This window comes from Leuciscus leuciscus (assembly GCF_965113295.1).
Source record: "Leuciscus leuciscus genome assembly, chromosome: 17".
Taxonomy (NCBI): domain Eukaryota; kingdom Metazoa; phylum Chordata; class Actinopteri; order Cypriniformes; family Leuciscidae; genus Leuciscus; species Leuciscus leuciscus.
Genome location: NC_138741.1, coordinates 10,121,613 through 10,138,924, shown reverse-complemented (window position 1 = coordinate 10,138,924; position 17,312 = coordinate 10,121,613). Strand labels below are relative to the sequence as shown.

The following is a 17,312-nucleotide window of genomic DNA, read 5'->3' as shown; positions in this document are numbered from 1 at the left end:
ACAGACCAAAAAAAAAAAAAAGTCAGTGAGAAACAATTCTGTCTGATTTGTGAAGATAAACTGATTCATCGAAAAGATCTGTCTCAAAAGAATAATTTTTCATGATGTTTATATTTCAGGAACCAGATCTAAATTCTTATCATGAATGGTTATTTATTGTAAATGTGCACCAATTTGATGATTGCACTCTAGAAATTGTAACTGAATGGGAAAACATATAAATATATAAATATATAATAAAATTATGAGCTGATTATGGTTTCAAAATGTCAAAACATACGATTTCACTTACAATGTATTTTTTGTGATACATTTTTAGAATACTATTATTACCCAAACACAGCAAAAATATGTTGTGAATATGTATCTTTAACTACACATTGTAATATGAACAACCAGTCAGTACAGACTGATATGTAAGTCTCAAAAACCTAAAGTATACATCAGAGTTTGGATTCGGGTTCATTTCATTCAAATCTGTCATAAATTACAAATGGCTGTTTTGTGAGTCTTTTTTACTGACTCATTAAAAATAACTGATTCATAAGGGGCATTTTTTGTGAATTGGGCATTGCAAAAAAAAATTATTCCGAGATGATGTCTAATGAACCGCATATGGACACACATATCTTCTTTTATGTTCCACAGAAGAAAGTCAGACGTGCGAGTTTGGAACAACTTGAGGGTGAATAAATGATGACAGAACTTCCATTTTTGGGTGAACTGTCCCTTTAAGAAGGCTATAGCAACACCCTAGCAACCACTCAGAAAACCTTAGAACCCACATAGCAAAGTCTTGGCAACCACCAACCTCACCAAGCATTGCAGTGGCACGTTTTGCATGGGAAAGTTACTGTACATAACAAAATTTAGACCTTAAGTCCTATTGAATCCAAAAATGCCCGGAAAATTGTGAAACAATGGCGCTGGCTGCAGTCCAGTGATCAAAACAATGTGGTATGCTTTGATATTAGCACCTTCCTTATGTGACCTAGAAACAAATCCCCCTCATGTGTATCTGCCGCACAGGATTTTGGAAACACGGATGGGGCAGAATAGGGGGGTTGCTTTGCAAGTCAGATGTCCGAGTCTAAAATTAGCACTGTGGAAAACTATGCTATTATTGTTCAAGATTAAAAAAGTTCCGGTCATCACTTTCCTGATATGTCACTTAGAGTCTCGTCTTCCTCAGGCGGCTTCACAACTCCAAGGCATTTCAGCAAGGTAGTCAAACATAGAACGCTAACACAGTTCCACACATCAGCACTGAGCACCTCTATGAGAGATGACTCAAACATCATTCTATCTGTCTTCACATGGCTTACATTTCACAGAGTAAGACATCGCTCTCCTTGCAGGACCGCAATTATCTGTTGAAGGAACGGGATAGGAGGATAATACAATCAGAAAGTCCTCAGGGGAAGGCAGGAGAGGATGTAGGGCAACCGAACATCCACATGCCCTGACATGCCCTCACTAGATTAATTATGGAAGAGCACGGATTATTTTCAAAAACAGGAATACTGGGGAGGGGGGCTTTGGACGTTTACCTAGGGACTGGACATAAAAAAAGAACTGACTTACTCCCAGTATTCAATCCCCAAATTTCACAATGTCCGGGACAAAGGTTTTATGACTCCTCCCTAAGACCCAATGAATAGGCTAAACTGTAGACGACCTTGGTGAGGTACCAGGAACCGGGACAACATTTCCCAATTGGTTCCTTCCCTAACAACAGCCCTGAGTGGTTTGTGAGGAAGGTGCAAAACAAGCAAGAGCACAAACATTTAGGTCCGCAATACACTGTATGCATTTTATTTATTTTTTGCGACATGCACAGCGTTTCATGTCAGACTGTATGATAAATTGTAGCCGAGACATCTAGTCACAATTCAGCGCTGACAAAGCCAGTCGCACACTGTATGAAAAGCAGCGGGACGGGAGCGTCTTTCTATACTCGCATTCTCAAGATCAAGGAGACAGATGAGGCAGATTGTGAGAAGTGTCCAGAGTTTTATGCTAGATTGTATGATAAATTGTAATCTGACATCTAGCCACGATTCAGCTAGTCGCACAAGTTCAGAACTCAACCCCAGTCCAAAACAGTGAATCACCATACATGCAAAAGTTCACTTTAAGAATGAACAAAGTGGCGTAGATGAGTTCATCAACATTTCTAAACGCACACATCAGTTATTGTAAATGGAAACTCAACCAATGATGTTCATTCTCGTATTACGCAGCACGTTTGAGCTTCTATAAGAACCAATGAGGTTTGTTCTCGCGATTCAAGCAGGTTCGGTAGAGCTTGTTCATGTTCACTGATCACTGACATGTTTATATGTGCATAAAAGCCAACATTCAATCTGTTCATCACATAAAGCGATCACATCTCATGTCTCACAAAAAGGCTCAATTCATATGGATTCGTTTTATGATCTCTTTATGAACTTTCTGAAGCGCCAAAAGTTGTGTAGCTGTCAATGGAGGGACAGAAAGCTCTCAGATTTGATTAAAAAAAGATCTTCACTCGTGTTTTGAAGATGAACAAACGTCTTACAGGTTTGGAATGACATGATGACAGATTTTAAATTTTTTGGTGAACTAACCCTTTAAAAACAGTGCAAACTGAAAGAAAAAGTGCAATCTATATTCTAATATTTCTCTATATGAGGCCTTGACTTTATTCACGACACGAAGAGACAAACGTGTTACTGAAAAATGCACAATATAAGCAATCTTCCAGACTAGGGTGAAGTTAGTAAAATGATTTGGGACAAATTTGATATAATTTAGTGGAAAAACTATGTGAGTGGCGCTCTGTGTCGTCGTGGCAGGATTTTGAACAGCTGTACACTCATAGAAAACTGTGTGTTCAAAGTTCAAACCCTCTGACAAAATATATCATTTATGAATTATGATCACAGATATTTGTCTCAAATGGAAAAATCATGACTAAAATGGGTTTTAGTGCATTGCTATGTGGTTGTAATGCCCAAGTGAAGAGCGATATTTTGATCCCCGGGTCTCTTCTTCAATCGAAGTCTATAGGAAATCGCACGTTTGATCAATTTCAAACAATTTGTCTGGTGCCCCCGTGTCAATACCAGCAACCACGTTTGGCTGTTTACCCGTTCCCAACCACTGCCAAGACTAGCACCTGGTGGATAAACGAAAATAAACCCAATCCCAGGGGAAGTTGAGTGTTTTGTGGTTTGGTTGAGTGTTGAGAGCTCAGTCTCTAGGATACTCACGGAGAGGTGCTTGCGCTTACGGCCAGGCCGTCCAACCTTGCGGACAGGAGCGCAGAGTGAAGGCATCTCGTCAATAATCATGGTGTCCATTCTAGAGCTCTCATTCTAAACAGACAGAAACACACAGCATTAACCATTACTGTTCAACCAGACCCTTTACTGGATCAAAATCAAGCTCTCTGCATTTAATTATGAGTGACTCAGCACTTGGATTATAATGTGGATTTGAGACTCGTTATTGTCAGATATATTGTTCAGAATGATTTAGTGGCTGATATTTGTCCATTTTGGTCCAATCCAAGTTATTTGAAAAAGATCAATAGATAATAAACAAAAAATATATATATATATTTTAATAAAAAAATTAATTCCAGAACTTTTCAGAATACATTGATGATAACTACAAGCTATTTAAATTCCACTGTTTTTTTTTACTAGAGATACACAATATACATTTACCATTTCTGTCAATATTTAATAACATCAATATGTTATTTATTTATCAGTAACAGTAATTATTGTATATTTACAGATTCTTTCTCATTTCTCAATTTTTACATTTAAATCAACACTCACTTAAATGTAATCTTTAAAACACAAATAATTCAATAACTCTGTTAACTGTAATCTAATATATCTCAAAATGAATATCCATTTTTTTATACTGTAAATTATGTTGTAATGCCTACATTTACTTTAAAACAACTGATATTTGCAATATATTTAGTGATTTATTTTTAATGAATTTAGACAGTTGAGTTTAATATTGGCTATTTATCGATTATCATCCATAACATGAAAATGGTTCCACATCGACCACAATTATAATATCAGTTCATTCTTAAATTTTACAGTTTGTAATCTGCCAACACTAAAATATGCCAGCACACACCAAGACTTGAATGAAGACCATACTACATTTTGCGTTCACAACAAGGTTATTTAGATAATGAGAAAAGCCAGCTTTTGAATGGCATCTTCTTTTTAGCTGAGATAAAGTGAGGGGTGATACAGCTGTGAAGAGATTGCGAACTCTCTGAGCTCTCTCTTGACACAGTTACAAAGACATTCAGTGGTTCATTCTCTCCCCTCATTCACTTTCTCTTTGTTTAAAACAACCGTGTCTTCCCTCCACAACAATAGCTACTCTTCATCCAGCCAAGCACCCTAGGGTGAATGGGAGAGAAAAGATGATCCTAATGTAGCTGCAGCTTCAGGGCTGGACTGAATGAAACCACCGGCTCTGAATCAGAATGCTAATGAGGATGCTGTCCCAGTCTGCCATGACTACTGAGAAGTCCAGCATGGCCGAAAGATGGCGGGACTTATCATTAGTGCATAATGAAGCCGATATGAAGCTAAATAAGCAGAGTACGAATAGCATCTCGAGTTTCAAGATAAGCATTGATCAAAGATGCCTATATATGTACAATTCAAATATAAAATAACAGTTTCTACATGAAATATATATATATATATATATTAGTGCCATCAAATTGATTAATCACGATTAATCACATCTAACAAAATGTTTGTGAATATATATAATATGTGTGTGTTTATATATATATATATATATATATATATATATATACACACATACACACATATATATCCTAACTTTTATGATAGATGCGATTAATCACGATTAATCGTGATTAATCGATTTGACAGCACTTTAAGAAACTGATACTTTATATTTGAATTTAATTGTACACATATATAGTATATACACACATTTATACATTCGGTTTTTTTGTACAAAATTTATAAATAAAATGTATGTCTATTCATTTTAAATCATAGTTCTGGAGATTAATGCTCTTTTAGCATTCTGGTTTTCCTGTGAAAGTCTTCCCACATTTATGTCTGCCAAATCCTGCTAGCCTCACACAACCTTCTCATTACAATATACAAAATTACAAATAAACTAACAAAAGGTTTAAACAAACAAAAACAAAGGGTGTGCACAGAAATCGACATTGCCTTGTGTGAACTCAGTAACACTGTCTCCATCTTTGCTCTATTTCTGTCGGCAGCTGGTTATTTAAGGCAAGAACTGTTGCCAGGCAACAGGACTATGAGCGAAGCGCGGGTCCATGGGTGCAGGGGCGGGGAAGAACGAAATCCCCTGTAAGTCAGGCATACGCCAGCCTCTCCTACACAAATCAACACCCACGTCACTAAACACAGAGCAGACACTATCTCTCAGAACAATTCACTCATGTTTACTAATTATGTTCACCGAAGCCTCTACACTGTCACCTGATGGCCCTGCGGTGGAAATTAATCATGTCAAATTATAATGATATATTGAATGAAATATTGTGTATGCTATTGATGGATTTGAGGAGAGAGTTAAAGGGATAGTTCACCCAAAAAATGTATTCTGTGGATCATAAAAGAAGATATTTTGAGAAATGTCTCAGTGGTTCTTTTGTTCATACAATGGAAGTCAATTGGCCCCAAAACTCTTTGTTTGCCAAAGAGAATGTTCCATAGATGAAACAAACTTATTCAAGTTTTCATTTTTGAGTGAACTATCCCTTTAATTTTGACGTGAAATGTTAGAAATGGAATATGAAAACTTAAAATGAGAAATAATGTGACGATTCTGCTTTCTTCTGAAAATCAAATGTTTTACAAGTAATCCATCTTGTATAAGGTGGCACATTCCACATTTTGTGGAATTATTTTACCTGTGACTTCATCAACAGAGGAGTAGAAACCATTATAAATGAGGACGTCATCTCAACTTTGCAACTTTGCCTTGTTCCATTGTGACTAATGGCCGAATGTTATACTGCGCTCACGCTATGAAATAAGTACCATAATTACTAAGTGACTGGACTGAGCTGTTCACATCCTCGAAATTATGAGTTTATATAACACAAAAGTAAGGTTTTTTTTCTGTGAATGTCCGAGACTTCCGATTTATAAGCCGCTATTGAGAAATAACGAGAATATATCGATCTGCAGTAAACTGTAAAACTGTTTGCGCTACAAACCAGCGTGTTTATAACTAAGACAATACATTAAAATAATAAAAGCTAAAAAATAACTAGGCGCGAATGACACCGGAAGCCAGACACATTAAAATTACAAATGGCTGCTCCCTCTCTTACCTGAACAATAAGGTGGATAGCAACACTAGATAAAACAACAAGTAAAAGTCGTTATGCAAATGCTTTATTAATAATCTTTTTATTTATTTATTGTGACATTAGATAGTTATTTAACTCTGTGCTAGCGGAATTTAACCGTAATGTATGTCTTTCGTTTATTTTAGATTATTCTTGCTATTAAGACTAACAATAATCCATTATATGAATTAAACAGAAATATTATAAAATGACTGCTATATATAAACATATATATTTACAAACTTTTATGTTAGAAGTTTACATCTTGTAATTACTAAGTCAGAATCTTGTAATTACGGTAATTCCAACATGCATTGAACGTAATTTTATGCCACCTAATTAATATAAAAAAGGATCATGAATATTAATTAGGCGACATAAGGATTGCATGCTGCATGAAGAGTAACATTACATCACGTGACCACTACTTTTCAAATCATTCCAGCGACCCTGGTCATCTGTATGATGCGTAAATATAGTAAGTTTCTAATTTAGAAGGTTTTGGTTTCATTGTCGTTTTCTCTTCAAAGCTAAAAGACTATTTACAAAAGACCATTTTTGCATATGCATAAGGGTTTTAAAAAGCCTTGACACTTCAAGTGACAGATGTGGTAACTAGCCTTATTTGAGTCAGTCCACAGCAGGCCGATCATAAAAATGTCTAAGGACTCATTAACCTCTTACCATTTGATTTCCGTTCGTGTCACAGTTGAAGTCGGAGCTCTTGAATACAGGGGCGGTGGTGACTGTGTTGGACGGCATCTCCAAATGAGTGACTGTTGAATACAATGCAAAAGTCAAAAAAGGTCAAAAATAAAATGTAAAAATTATGAACCTCCTTCTTTAGGATCCCCTGTGAAAAAGAACACCACAATCAGAAGACACAGCACTCAAACATAACATTCAGAATATACAATCATTATGAGATCCCTCGTTTCACAATAAAATGTTGCTCTCAAATAAGTGAGATGAGATGATTTTAAATGTATATGTAACAGACTTCTTAATGTCTGATAAGTGGTTAAAACATTGACATATATGCAAATCACTGGGAATAATAAGTTAATAAGATGCACATTCAGAAATCAACCTTAATTAAACAGAATTGTTCTGTCTAATACACCAGATAATAACGTACTGTTGAGTTGTCTCGTATTCAAAATGTATGCATTCTCCTACTGCAACATGAAAACCCTTCTCAGTGGTGAAATATGAGCTCTTCTCTTTATGGTATTTCCTATTTTTCTCCTCAGAGCAGTTTTAAAGGCATATGTACATTGTATTCTTCACTGCCATGTATGTGTGCTTCAATGTGCTCTCTGTACAAGTAGGACACCAAAGTCCCATGAAATTAGATTTAGAGGTCAATAAATTAGGCGAATCTATCGTTAAAGGAATAGTTCACCAAAAATGTAAAACTCTGTCCTCTGAATACTTTACTTATTGTAATGTCGTACCAAACTTGTATACCATATTTTCTTTCAGAGGAAAACAAAAGAAGAGGTTTATCAGTATGTCCACGTTGCTCTTTTCCAGACAATGAAAGTAAATGGTGACATGGGGCTGAGAAGCTCCAAAAATAATAAAAAAAGATCATAAAAGTCACTCAAATGACTAGTGTGCTATATTCCAAGTGTTCATTTGATAACTTTCATTGTAAAACAGACCACAAAAAAAAAAGTTATTGACTCTCAAATCTCAATTGATGCCAAACGACGTTGGATTTCATATGTTTTGTAATCAATCACGATGCCGAAATTTGATTATGTATAATAAATAAGTTCAAATCTGTATGGCTTCAGAAGACTTGAATTATAGACAAGAAGTGCCACTGGTGACCATTCACTGAATGACGGTATTTAAAAAAATTGGGAGAACTATTCCTTTAACTCTTACAAAACAATCACTTACTGTAACCATACAGTAGTTTCAACAGTAACGTTACAAACAATAACTGTAACTGGTATTTTGACGTAAACTCTGGTCTCAATAGTAAAATTATACAAGGGCAATGGCGGAAGTCATTCATATTTAACAACTGGGTAAGATGTGTCACACAGGTACCCAATCACAAGGTGTTAATTGATCACATGTCTATCACAGTCTAATAAATGCATTAAAAGCTTTATAATCATCCGCCTACTCGGATTATTCGGCGCTATTAAATGACAGTCATTTCCAAACGGCCACGGCGGCTTAAAAATGAGACGCTCTCAAAACCTAGGTGAGCTGCCTACCTAGACAGCACTTTTGGGCATCTTAAGCGTGTCTTTTGCTATTTTTGGGCATCATAAGCGCGTGCGAAACGGAATAGTGTCCGCAAATGCTGTCTAAGTAGGAAGCTCGTTAGGTTTGAAACACATAGCCATTGTTTCAAATCGAGCGGATTGACGAGGCGCCACAAATGAATGCTCATCAAGTTCAAGCGCATATCGCAGTGCATTAATCGCACATCTGTAGGACCAGGAAAAACCACTGGCCACATCTAGCCGCCCCCCTCCGTATCGTCCCCGAAAAAACTGGGAACCCCACGGCGGAGACTTATTTCGATGGCGGCTTTAGGTTTTACACAAGCGGATCGCAATGTTAATTACCCGCTTCGCCAAGTTCCAGGCCTGACCCCTTTATGGTTTCGCTGACTCCCGGATCCTCCTTCTGCTTCGCTCCCCGTCCTCCACCACCTCCCCAGCCGGCCAGCTCTCCTCCAGATGCTCCGCTCACACTCACACTGCAGAGGCCAGCAGCATTATTGGCTCCGCGCGGGTCCTAGAGACAGTTGGCTTACGGGCGTAGAGAGTCGTAACTGAACCTTCACCCCTATCTATTTTTTAAATCCTATAGAACTTATTGTGAACGATTCATACATGTATGTATGTTTTTAATCAAAACGTCATACCTGGATGTTCCAGTGAAAACAACACACTTCTCTTTGGTGACGTATGCGGGACATCTCCAATCAATTAGTCAGTTTAAACCCCATCTTTTTCAATAATCTGTTGCACTCAGATGTAGGCTACAGGATGTCACAATGTGGGGGAAAAAATATCTGTCCTTCCGTTTCATTGTGACTTTAATTAAGACCGTTTGGAGGCTGCTGACTGTTATAGCCTATTCACACAGAGGCAGAATACAGTCTTGTTTTAGAGTGCTGCATTATGTTCACACACAGTTCGGTTATTGATGAGCGTGGCAATATCATCATGATGTAGCCTATTCAAGGAATACGACATATTTACTTTTTCGCAAATGAAAACAAGGCTGTGACATATAGCCATAGCGTCCATTCAAAGGGTAGGCTACTTTTGTGTGCTAGGGTAGCCTACCGAACATTTAGCTAATGCAATATTGAAAAAAAATGTCTGGAATAAAATTCTGGAAAACATTTGTTGTGAAAAGTAGACATGCTATTTTACCTTAAAGTTGGAATGAAATGGAAATCCGCCCTATATCCGTTGTAGTCTGTACACGAAAAAAACGGAAAGGAAAACTTTTCTGTTTTTAGTAACCTAGTCTACATCATTGTTGAGTAAACATAGCCTCATGTCTTTTGTTAAATCAATGTATTACTTGCTGTTTCTTTGTATTAATTATTTGTGAAATTTACTTGAGAAACTGTAATGCTCATTATAGGCTTAACATTAAAAGAGCCTGTCACATTTTTGATAGACGATTGGAAGGCATCATCTTGTTTACACAGTAGCTGGAACAGGCCTAAATAATAGGCCTGGAAAAATTTGGTTTAACATAATTTGAGCTAAAGATACAATCTCAGCTGTACTCGCATAACTGGAAATTGGAAATAGCTGCCTGGGGGTGTTACAAAGATGGCCGCCAATGCATAGACTTGCCTTATGAGTGATTTATGTATTAGGTCTATAAGTCCCTAAGACTTTTTCAGGACAAGCCCATTTTAGGTAAACATGTTCAGTAAAAAAAAAATGGGAGGGAGGGGGTTGGTTACGAAATCTCACAGAAAACTGCTTGTGCATATAATACAAGTTATTCTGCCTAACTTTTACTTTTGTGCTGCAAAAAAAAAAAAAAAAAAAAGGAAAGTCACATGAATTACATGCAAGAAAGGAGTTGGGAAAGGTACAATTTTCATGGTTGTCCGTGGCCTAAGTGTTTTGTAATTCAATCAAGACTGCTGTAAGTGTGACAACCCCTTAATCACAGGGTCCCTTTGACAACAGGTCTGAACTCAATCCTATAGGAGCTGATATACTGTATAACTCAGAATATTATTCAGACACACACACACTTTCATCGCCCTTTGAAGTTTTTCTTTACCCTTTAATAGTTTACAAAAAGACATAGGGGTGACGTAAACATAAATACGGACGTAAACCATTGCAATAAATGATTGTATACAGCAGCAAAAACCCTCAAATGAAATAATTAAACAGTGTTTGTGGCTTCAACTGACAGTTGGTTTTTAAAAACAATAAATGCACAAGTTGTTGAAGAAACTAAAACCTGATGGTCCAGATTTCGTTTTTGATATAGTGTTTCGTCAAACTTTGATAACATAGGAGGTCCTCTGTTGGGGGCCCATCTGTAACATATAAATCCGCAATGATGCTTGAAATTGATTTCAAGCAGGGTTCCTTCCTCTTAAACTGTATTGTATTTCAACCATTTAAGGCACCCCATAATTAGTTGGCCTCTCTGTGGACTGCTTCAGTAAATTCATAATCAATAAATTGTGGTTTAACACACACAAATACACAGAACAAAGACCTAAAAGACACACTACAGGTTGGCAAACAGTTTGGCACAACTTTTAAAGGCAGAACAATATTATTTTTTTTCTCCAAAAATCACAGGTAAATAATGACTGCATTCCGACTAAGTCACATACTAAAACTCCTATCTAAGGGCTGACTTGCACATGTGCAGAATTTTTATTTTATACAGCACTTTATACAGTACATCTAGGCACACACCTACATCAGAAGATTGCATTCATATTTGTAGCAAATGTTGGAACATAATCAAACTTTCAAACTTGCCATCTGAGAGTATTTCGTACGGTCATTCAAGCTGTATTATGTCTTGCAAATTTAAACAATGCCATTCAATTCCCAACTGTGTTTTATATCCCTTTCATTGAATCACAGAACAAGCATTATGATCATGTAAAAATCGATTTGAAAAGCAAATATATAAGATTTCACCCACTATAACAGAAGCGACACTTTGTTTTCCAGTGTAAAACATTGAATGAGACCTCACTGTTCATATTGTAGCCATTCAAAAGACCTCCTTATGCAGAATTACAAGCATTTTAAAAAGTATTAAACAGTGAATGAATCATTACACCTACTGAGACCCTCATAAATGTCAAAGAATCTTAATATTCTACACCAAAACTTACTTCAAACTGTTGCTCAATGGATTTATCTAATTTAACATTCAAATGTTAGCAGTCATAAACAAAAGTGTTTTTTTAAATAATGGTAGTTACCTAACAGAGAACAAATCACGAGTATAATAAAGCCACATATGTATAATAATTAGAGAAATGTAATTATTGAACCTGAATTCCTTCTGATTCAAGTACAGTAAGTCGAATTCATTCAAGTCTTCCTCATGACAATAAAGCTTTAGACTCTGCTTAACACTGCAACACTATAGAAATTCTACTTTGGTAAATCATAATTATGACATAAAATGTCGAAATTATGACATACAGTCATAATTATGAGATAAAAAGTCAAAATCATGACTTAAAAATTATAACTATTTTGTATACTATTTGTGATTTTTCTTTGTCAATTATGACAATAAAACATGATTTTGACTTTTTATCTCATAATTATAACAATTTAGATTCTGTCAATTTCTTTTAATGTCAATTTTGACTTTCTCATAATTGTGACTTTAATTATTACTTTTCACAATTTTGACTATTTATGTAATCATTTGAACTTTTTACCATATGATTATAACTTTTGTCATCATTTCAGCTTTTATGTCAAACCTTTGACTTTTATATCATCATTTTGTTTTGTGTTATAATTATTACTTTTCATTGCATAATTGTGACATCTCATAATTTAGACATTTATCGCGTAATTATGATTTACCAAAGCATTTTTCTTTTGTGGCAGAAATGGGCTTCCATACAATACCGTTTCTGTTTCCCACCCTCAGCCATTCCATAAAGATTTTATGACCTGTGCTAATCTTTGACATTTGACCTTTGGGAGGGTCAAAGTAAATTCCACCAATTAGTTCACAAGTATTGCTACTGTGTTCCTCTCTCAACAGTCCCTGAGCACTTGTTTCATTTATTTCACACAAATATACACAATAACTGAACTCAATAAAGCTTTTGAAGTAACTTTTACACAGAGACGTGTGCACTCAAAGATGGCTGGCAAAGCTGGTTTATGGATATACGGAATCTATCCGCATTCCATCAAAGTCCCTTTATGCTCTCCAGAAATACAGAGAGATACAAATGCGGTACTCTAAACTAAGAGGCAATACTGAAGCGCTAAAACAACGGCCACAACGACGGGCTAAACTTAACACAGAAGCAGAAATCCCAGACAAACGGCGAGCTCTACGAGACGTCCCTGATATATGGTGGTTCTGATGCGTGTGATGCAGAAGCAGCGGTTTGATGACCAGAGGACTATAAGGAGCGACGGAGCAGGCATAAATGTCGCATGCAGAGCAAATACAAGCCCTCTCCATCTATCCAGCAGAGCCACTCCATGCATTAAAACACAAAAATCATCACTAATTATACAAAAAAGCTTCCTGCGTGGGGAACATCTGGAAAAATAGCTACAGCTTATATCGATCTGAGTGAGTGACGTCATGAAGATGCACAGTGCGTTCGTTTCAGAGAGTAGTAATCACAAATTCATAAAGGTTTTTTAAGAAAGCACAAACAAGCCATTCTCATGGGTAACATGATAACAATGGGTTTATACAGATAGACATAGAGCTATATTTATATTTATTTATATATATATATATATATACTGTATATATTTATATACTTCCTAATAAATACAACTTGCTCTGTGCAAGATGTGATGAAGAGTTTTTTTTCACATAGTGAAACCCAGTTGGGAAAGAGCATGCATTTGTGCGAATGCCAGGGATGTTTTGATGTCGCTGGTTCTTTCCTGGGGCTTAGAATGAAGGGGCGGATTGCCTTTTCCCAGAATGCTTCAGCGATGACACTGGACAAAACACAAATTTAAGGTTAGGGGGTCATGACGACGCCACAGCACATTACATATTACACTTTGGCATTAAGGGCAGGACTAGTCAATGCTCTCAATTATACTTACATGAAATATTCTATATTCTTTTACTCTGACTCAGCTAGAAGAAAGAAAAGAGGCCTTAATCAAACCGAGAAACTACTGACAACTAATGACTAGGTTCTGTAGGCTAAAAATTGTGTATGTTTAATCCCTTTAATAACTAAGGATGCACCGATATTAAAATGTAACTCTTTACTGTATATCCGATAATTCAGATTTATACAATTTTTTACGACTTTGTCTTTATAAATTAAAACTAAAATGCTAAAAACTCATTCTTTTTAACTGTTGCAAGTAAATACATTTGATTCTCTTTAGAAAATATCTTATGCTCATCAAGGCTGCATTTATTTGATCAAAATACAGTAAAAACAGCAATTTTGTGAAATTTTTAATGAACCGTTTTCTATTTTAATATATTTTCAAATGTAATTTATTCCTGTGATGGCAAAGCTGAATTTTCAGCATCATTACTCCAGTCTTATGTGTCACATGATCTTTCAGAAATCATCCTAAATGCTGATGTGGTGCTCTAGAAAATATTATCAATATTATCACAGTTGAAAACAGTTGTGCTGCTTAATCACTTTGTGTAAACTATGATACATGTATTTTAAAGGGTTCTTTGATGAATAGAAAGAACAGCAAATGAACAGCATTTATTTGAAATAGAAATCCTTTGTAACATAAGAAGTGTCTTTACTGTCACTTTTGATCAATTTAATGTGCCCTTGCTGAATAAAAGTAGTAATTTCTTTAAAAAAGTAGAAAAATCTTACTGACCCCAAACTTTTGAATGGTAGGCTATGCACAATTGAAAAAAATAAAAGTATATATATTAAATCTCCACACTGTAAAAAATAAAATATAAAATGTTGCTGCAATTAGTTAAAAACTAAAAATTTGTTGAGATAACTTAAATATCCAACTTAACTAAAGTTAACTAAACTTAATATTTGAAGTCAAGCACAAATACATAGTTTAAGTCGAAACAACACATTATTTATCATTCTAATGTTGAAATTTAAGTTGTGATAAATAATCACAATAATTTTGTACAGTGTAATATCGACTGATATGTTGCTGATATATTGTGCATCCCTATAAATAATAGCTTGGTAGCTTATGGAAGACAAATTATATCAGCTGTTATATGTCTAAGAGAACATAAGTAAAGGAATAAGGGTAAAGTGGCAAACAAGGCCTTTGGGACTCACCCTTCTCCCTTCCATTTCGCAAATTCTCCTCTTCATCCTCCAGACCGTCATCCACTGTGAGATTTACAAACGTTAGTTACCACAGAAATCATGAAGTAGGTACTTAGAGGACAGAAGCAAGTTTATATACCTGAGTGAAGTTCTTTCACTAGTGACGACATAGTGTTTGTGATTGAGTCTGCCGCCACCAAAAGATCATTACGGAGATTTCTTGGTACACCTGGAAGAAAGAAGATAATTTTCAGATCACAATAACCAAAGCTAAAAAGAAAGATATCAACAAAAAATGTATTTAGCGATTTAAAATTTCAGCCTATTCCTCACTCAGAGCTATCATGTGGCATTAGAAGACTCGAAATATAGTCAATAATAGTTGTATAGAATACCTTTATGGTACATCTTGTCCTTCTTAAAGATTGAAAGTATCCAGTAAAGATTGTCCCAGTATCCATCTACTTTTAATTGTATAGGAAAGATCAGCTTTGACATTCTTCTAAATATCTCCTATACATCTCCTAAACATCTCCTTTTGTGTGGATGATCGTGTATGTCAATGGAAAGCATCAGACTTCTCACCCTGAGAGAAGGCATCCAGCACGTCATCTCCGACCCCTGCCAGGCAGTCCTGCGGTGTGTGTGTGGGGGTTGAGCCGGCCGAGGTGGAGCGGATGGGCATAGGCATGGTGCAACTGGCACTGTGGCTGGGCGATGAGTGGGGCGAACTCCCCGTCTGAGACTGTAGGAGGGGGGTGAGGGAAGAGAACGCAAACATTTCACTAGATGTGTAACAACCTGAACCTCCATTGGTCCCTCGCTCCCCAAGAAACACTGGTAAAAAGCTTCTACTGCAGACATGGCTATAGATATCCGATCTATTTCTTAAGGTTGTCTCCATGTAGTGCATTCTCTGTGCGTCTTTGGCCTGAGAGCTCACTGAGCAGCATGCAAGTGCCATCAGAGGAGCAAAAGGCTGGTGGAAAAGGGCCGCACTGTCTCACAGATTGATGCTGAGCCCAAGGCCTGTGGCCCAGTGCCAGGCAGCAGATGGCTGGCCAGACTGCAGTCACATTAGACGTGAGGTGCTTAGCCTTGATGAAAGGAGAGCAGGTCTCTGATATTTGGCAAGAAGACATGCGGCTCGTGGTCCCTCCCTGGGTCACAGGAACAAAGCAGCAGGACTTGACTGGAAATGGGAGCTTCATGTCCCCGTTATGAGGAGCAGACGTGATAGAGATCGCCCAGAGAGACAGTCTGCGATAAGCTCATGAGATATCCATGCTTTATCCATACTTATCAATCATTTTGTAGTAGTAAAGTATTGAACACTCTCTGTTAAAGACATAACAATTCTGTGATCATTTACTCATCCTTATGTCATTCCAAACCTATATGACTTACTTTGTTTTGTGGAACACAATGGACTGACACGGCAACAAAAAAAAAGATTAAAAGTATATGAAAGAACCGCTATAAAAATTCTGGCCGATAATTATAGCTAAATACCGCTGAATGTCTGATATTAAAATTCTATACTGTTTTGTCTACATAAATGTAAAATAAAACACTAAACAACTAAAATCAATCATTTTAAATGCTGAAAGTGTATTTAGGCATCACAACATTAAAATGTGCAGTCTTAAATATGCATATTCATTTTTTTTATTATTTTTTATTATACGATTACAAAAAACATTTTTCTAGTAAATTCTGAGTAAATATTTTGTATGCATTAATTTCAGCAATTTTATATATTTATAAACTGTATTTATATAGTCAATATAATATAACATAACATAACATAACATAACATAATATAATATAACAATATAATATAATATAATATAATATAATATAATATAATATAATATAATATAATATAATATAATATAATATAATATAATATAATCATTTTAAACACTGTAAGTGAATTCAGGCTCCATAGCATTATAATGTACAGTGTTACAAATGCATATTTATGTTGAGATTTGCTAAAGGTTTCACTACAAGATTACAGTTGATTGTAATACAGTCAAAAGTCACAAAGATATTATACACAAAGATAAGACATATAATATAATATAATATAATATAATATAATATAATATAATATAATATAATATAATATAATATAATATAATATATAATAATGTATGCATTATAACGTACAGTATTAAAATGCATATTAATTTTGAGATTTGATTAAGATAGCATTTAACAGTGTTACAAATTTTTTTTAAAGATTAACTGTAAGTGAATGTTAGATGATGGCAAAGTCATATGAGTCATACGGACTAATTTCATTCATAGTATTTGTGTTGCTTTTTTTTTTGTCCCATTCACTTTCATTGTATGGAAAAGAGCACCCTGAACACTCTAATATCTCATTTTGTGTTCCATGGAAGAAAGAAA

At 35.7% G+C, this 17,312-nt stretch overlaps 2 protein-coding genes across 14 annotated transcripts in view; both read right to left on the bottom strand.

Annotated features, from left to right (window-relative positions):
- dnmt3ab (DNA (cytosine-5-)-methyltransferase 3 alpha b) overlaps window positions 1-9,150 on the bottom strand; it is a 49,984-nt gene extending 40,834 nt beyond the window's left edge. For all 5 annotated transcript variants that reach the window (XM_082142487.1, XM_082142492.1, XM_082142485.1 and 2 more), the window contains exons 1-3: window positions 8,992-9,150; window positions 7,082-7,173; window positions 3,255-3,359 (exon numbers count right to left, since the gene is read on the bottom strand). In XM_082142487.1, coding sequence (XP_081998613.1) covers window positions 3,255-3,359; window positions 7,082-7,159 — 183 coding nt within the window. In that variant the 5' untranslated portion in view covers window positions 7,160-7,173; window positions 8,992-9,150. The remainder of the gene's footprint in view (window positions 1-3,254; window positions 3,360-7,081; window positions 7,174-8,991) is intronic.
- A 1,519-nt stretch (window positions 9,151-10,669) lies between these two features.
- Window positions 10,670-17,312, bottom strand: part of dtnbb (dystrobrevin, beta b) — a 45,011-nt gene continuing 38,368 nt past the window's right edge. For 7 of the 9 annotated variants that reach the window (XM_082143268.1, XM_082143272.1, XM_082143266.1 and 4 more), the window contains 4 exons: window positions 15,480-15,639; window positions 15,034-15,123; window positions 14,904-14,957; window positions 10,670-13,599 (listed from right to left, as the gene is read on the bottom strand). In XM_082143268.1, coding sequence (XP_081999394.1) covers window positions 13,550-13,599; window positions 14,904-14,957; window positions 15,034-15,123; window positions 15,480-15,639 — 354 coding nt within the window. In that variant the 3' untranslated portion in view covers window positions 10,670-13,549. Of the gene's footprint in view, window positions 13,600-13,710; window positions 13,745-14,469; window positions 14,491-14,903; window positions 14,958-15,033; window positions 15,124-15,479; window positions 15,640-17,312 lie in introns of all 9 variants that reach the window. The other 2 variants (XM_082143267.1, XM_082143269.1) reach the window with 2 other exon arrangements.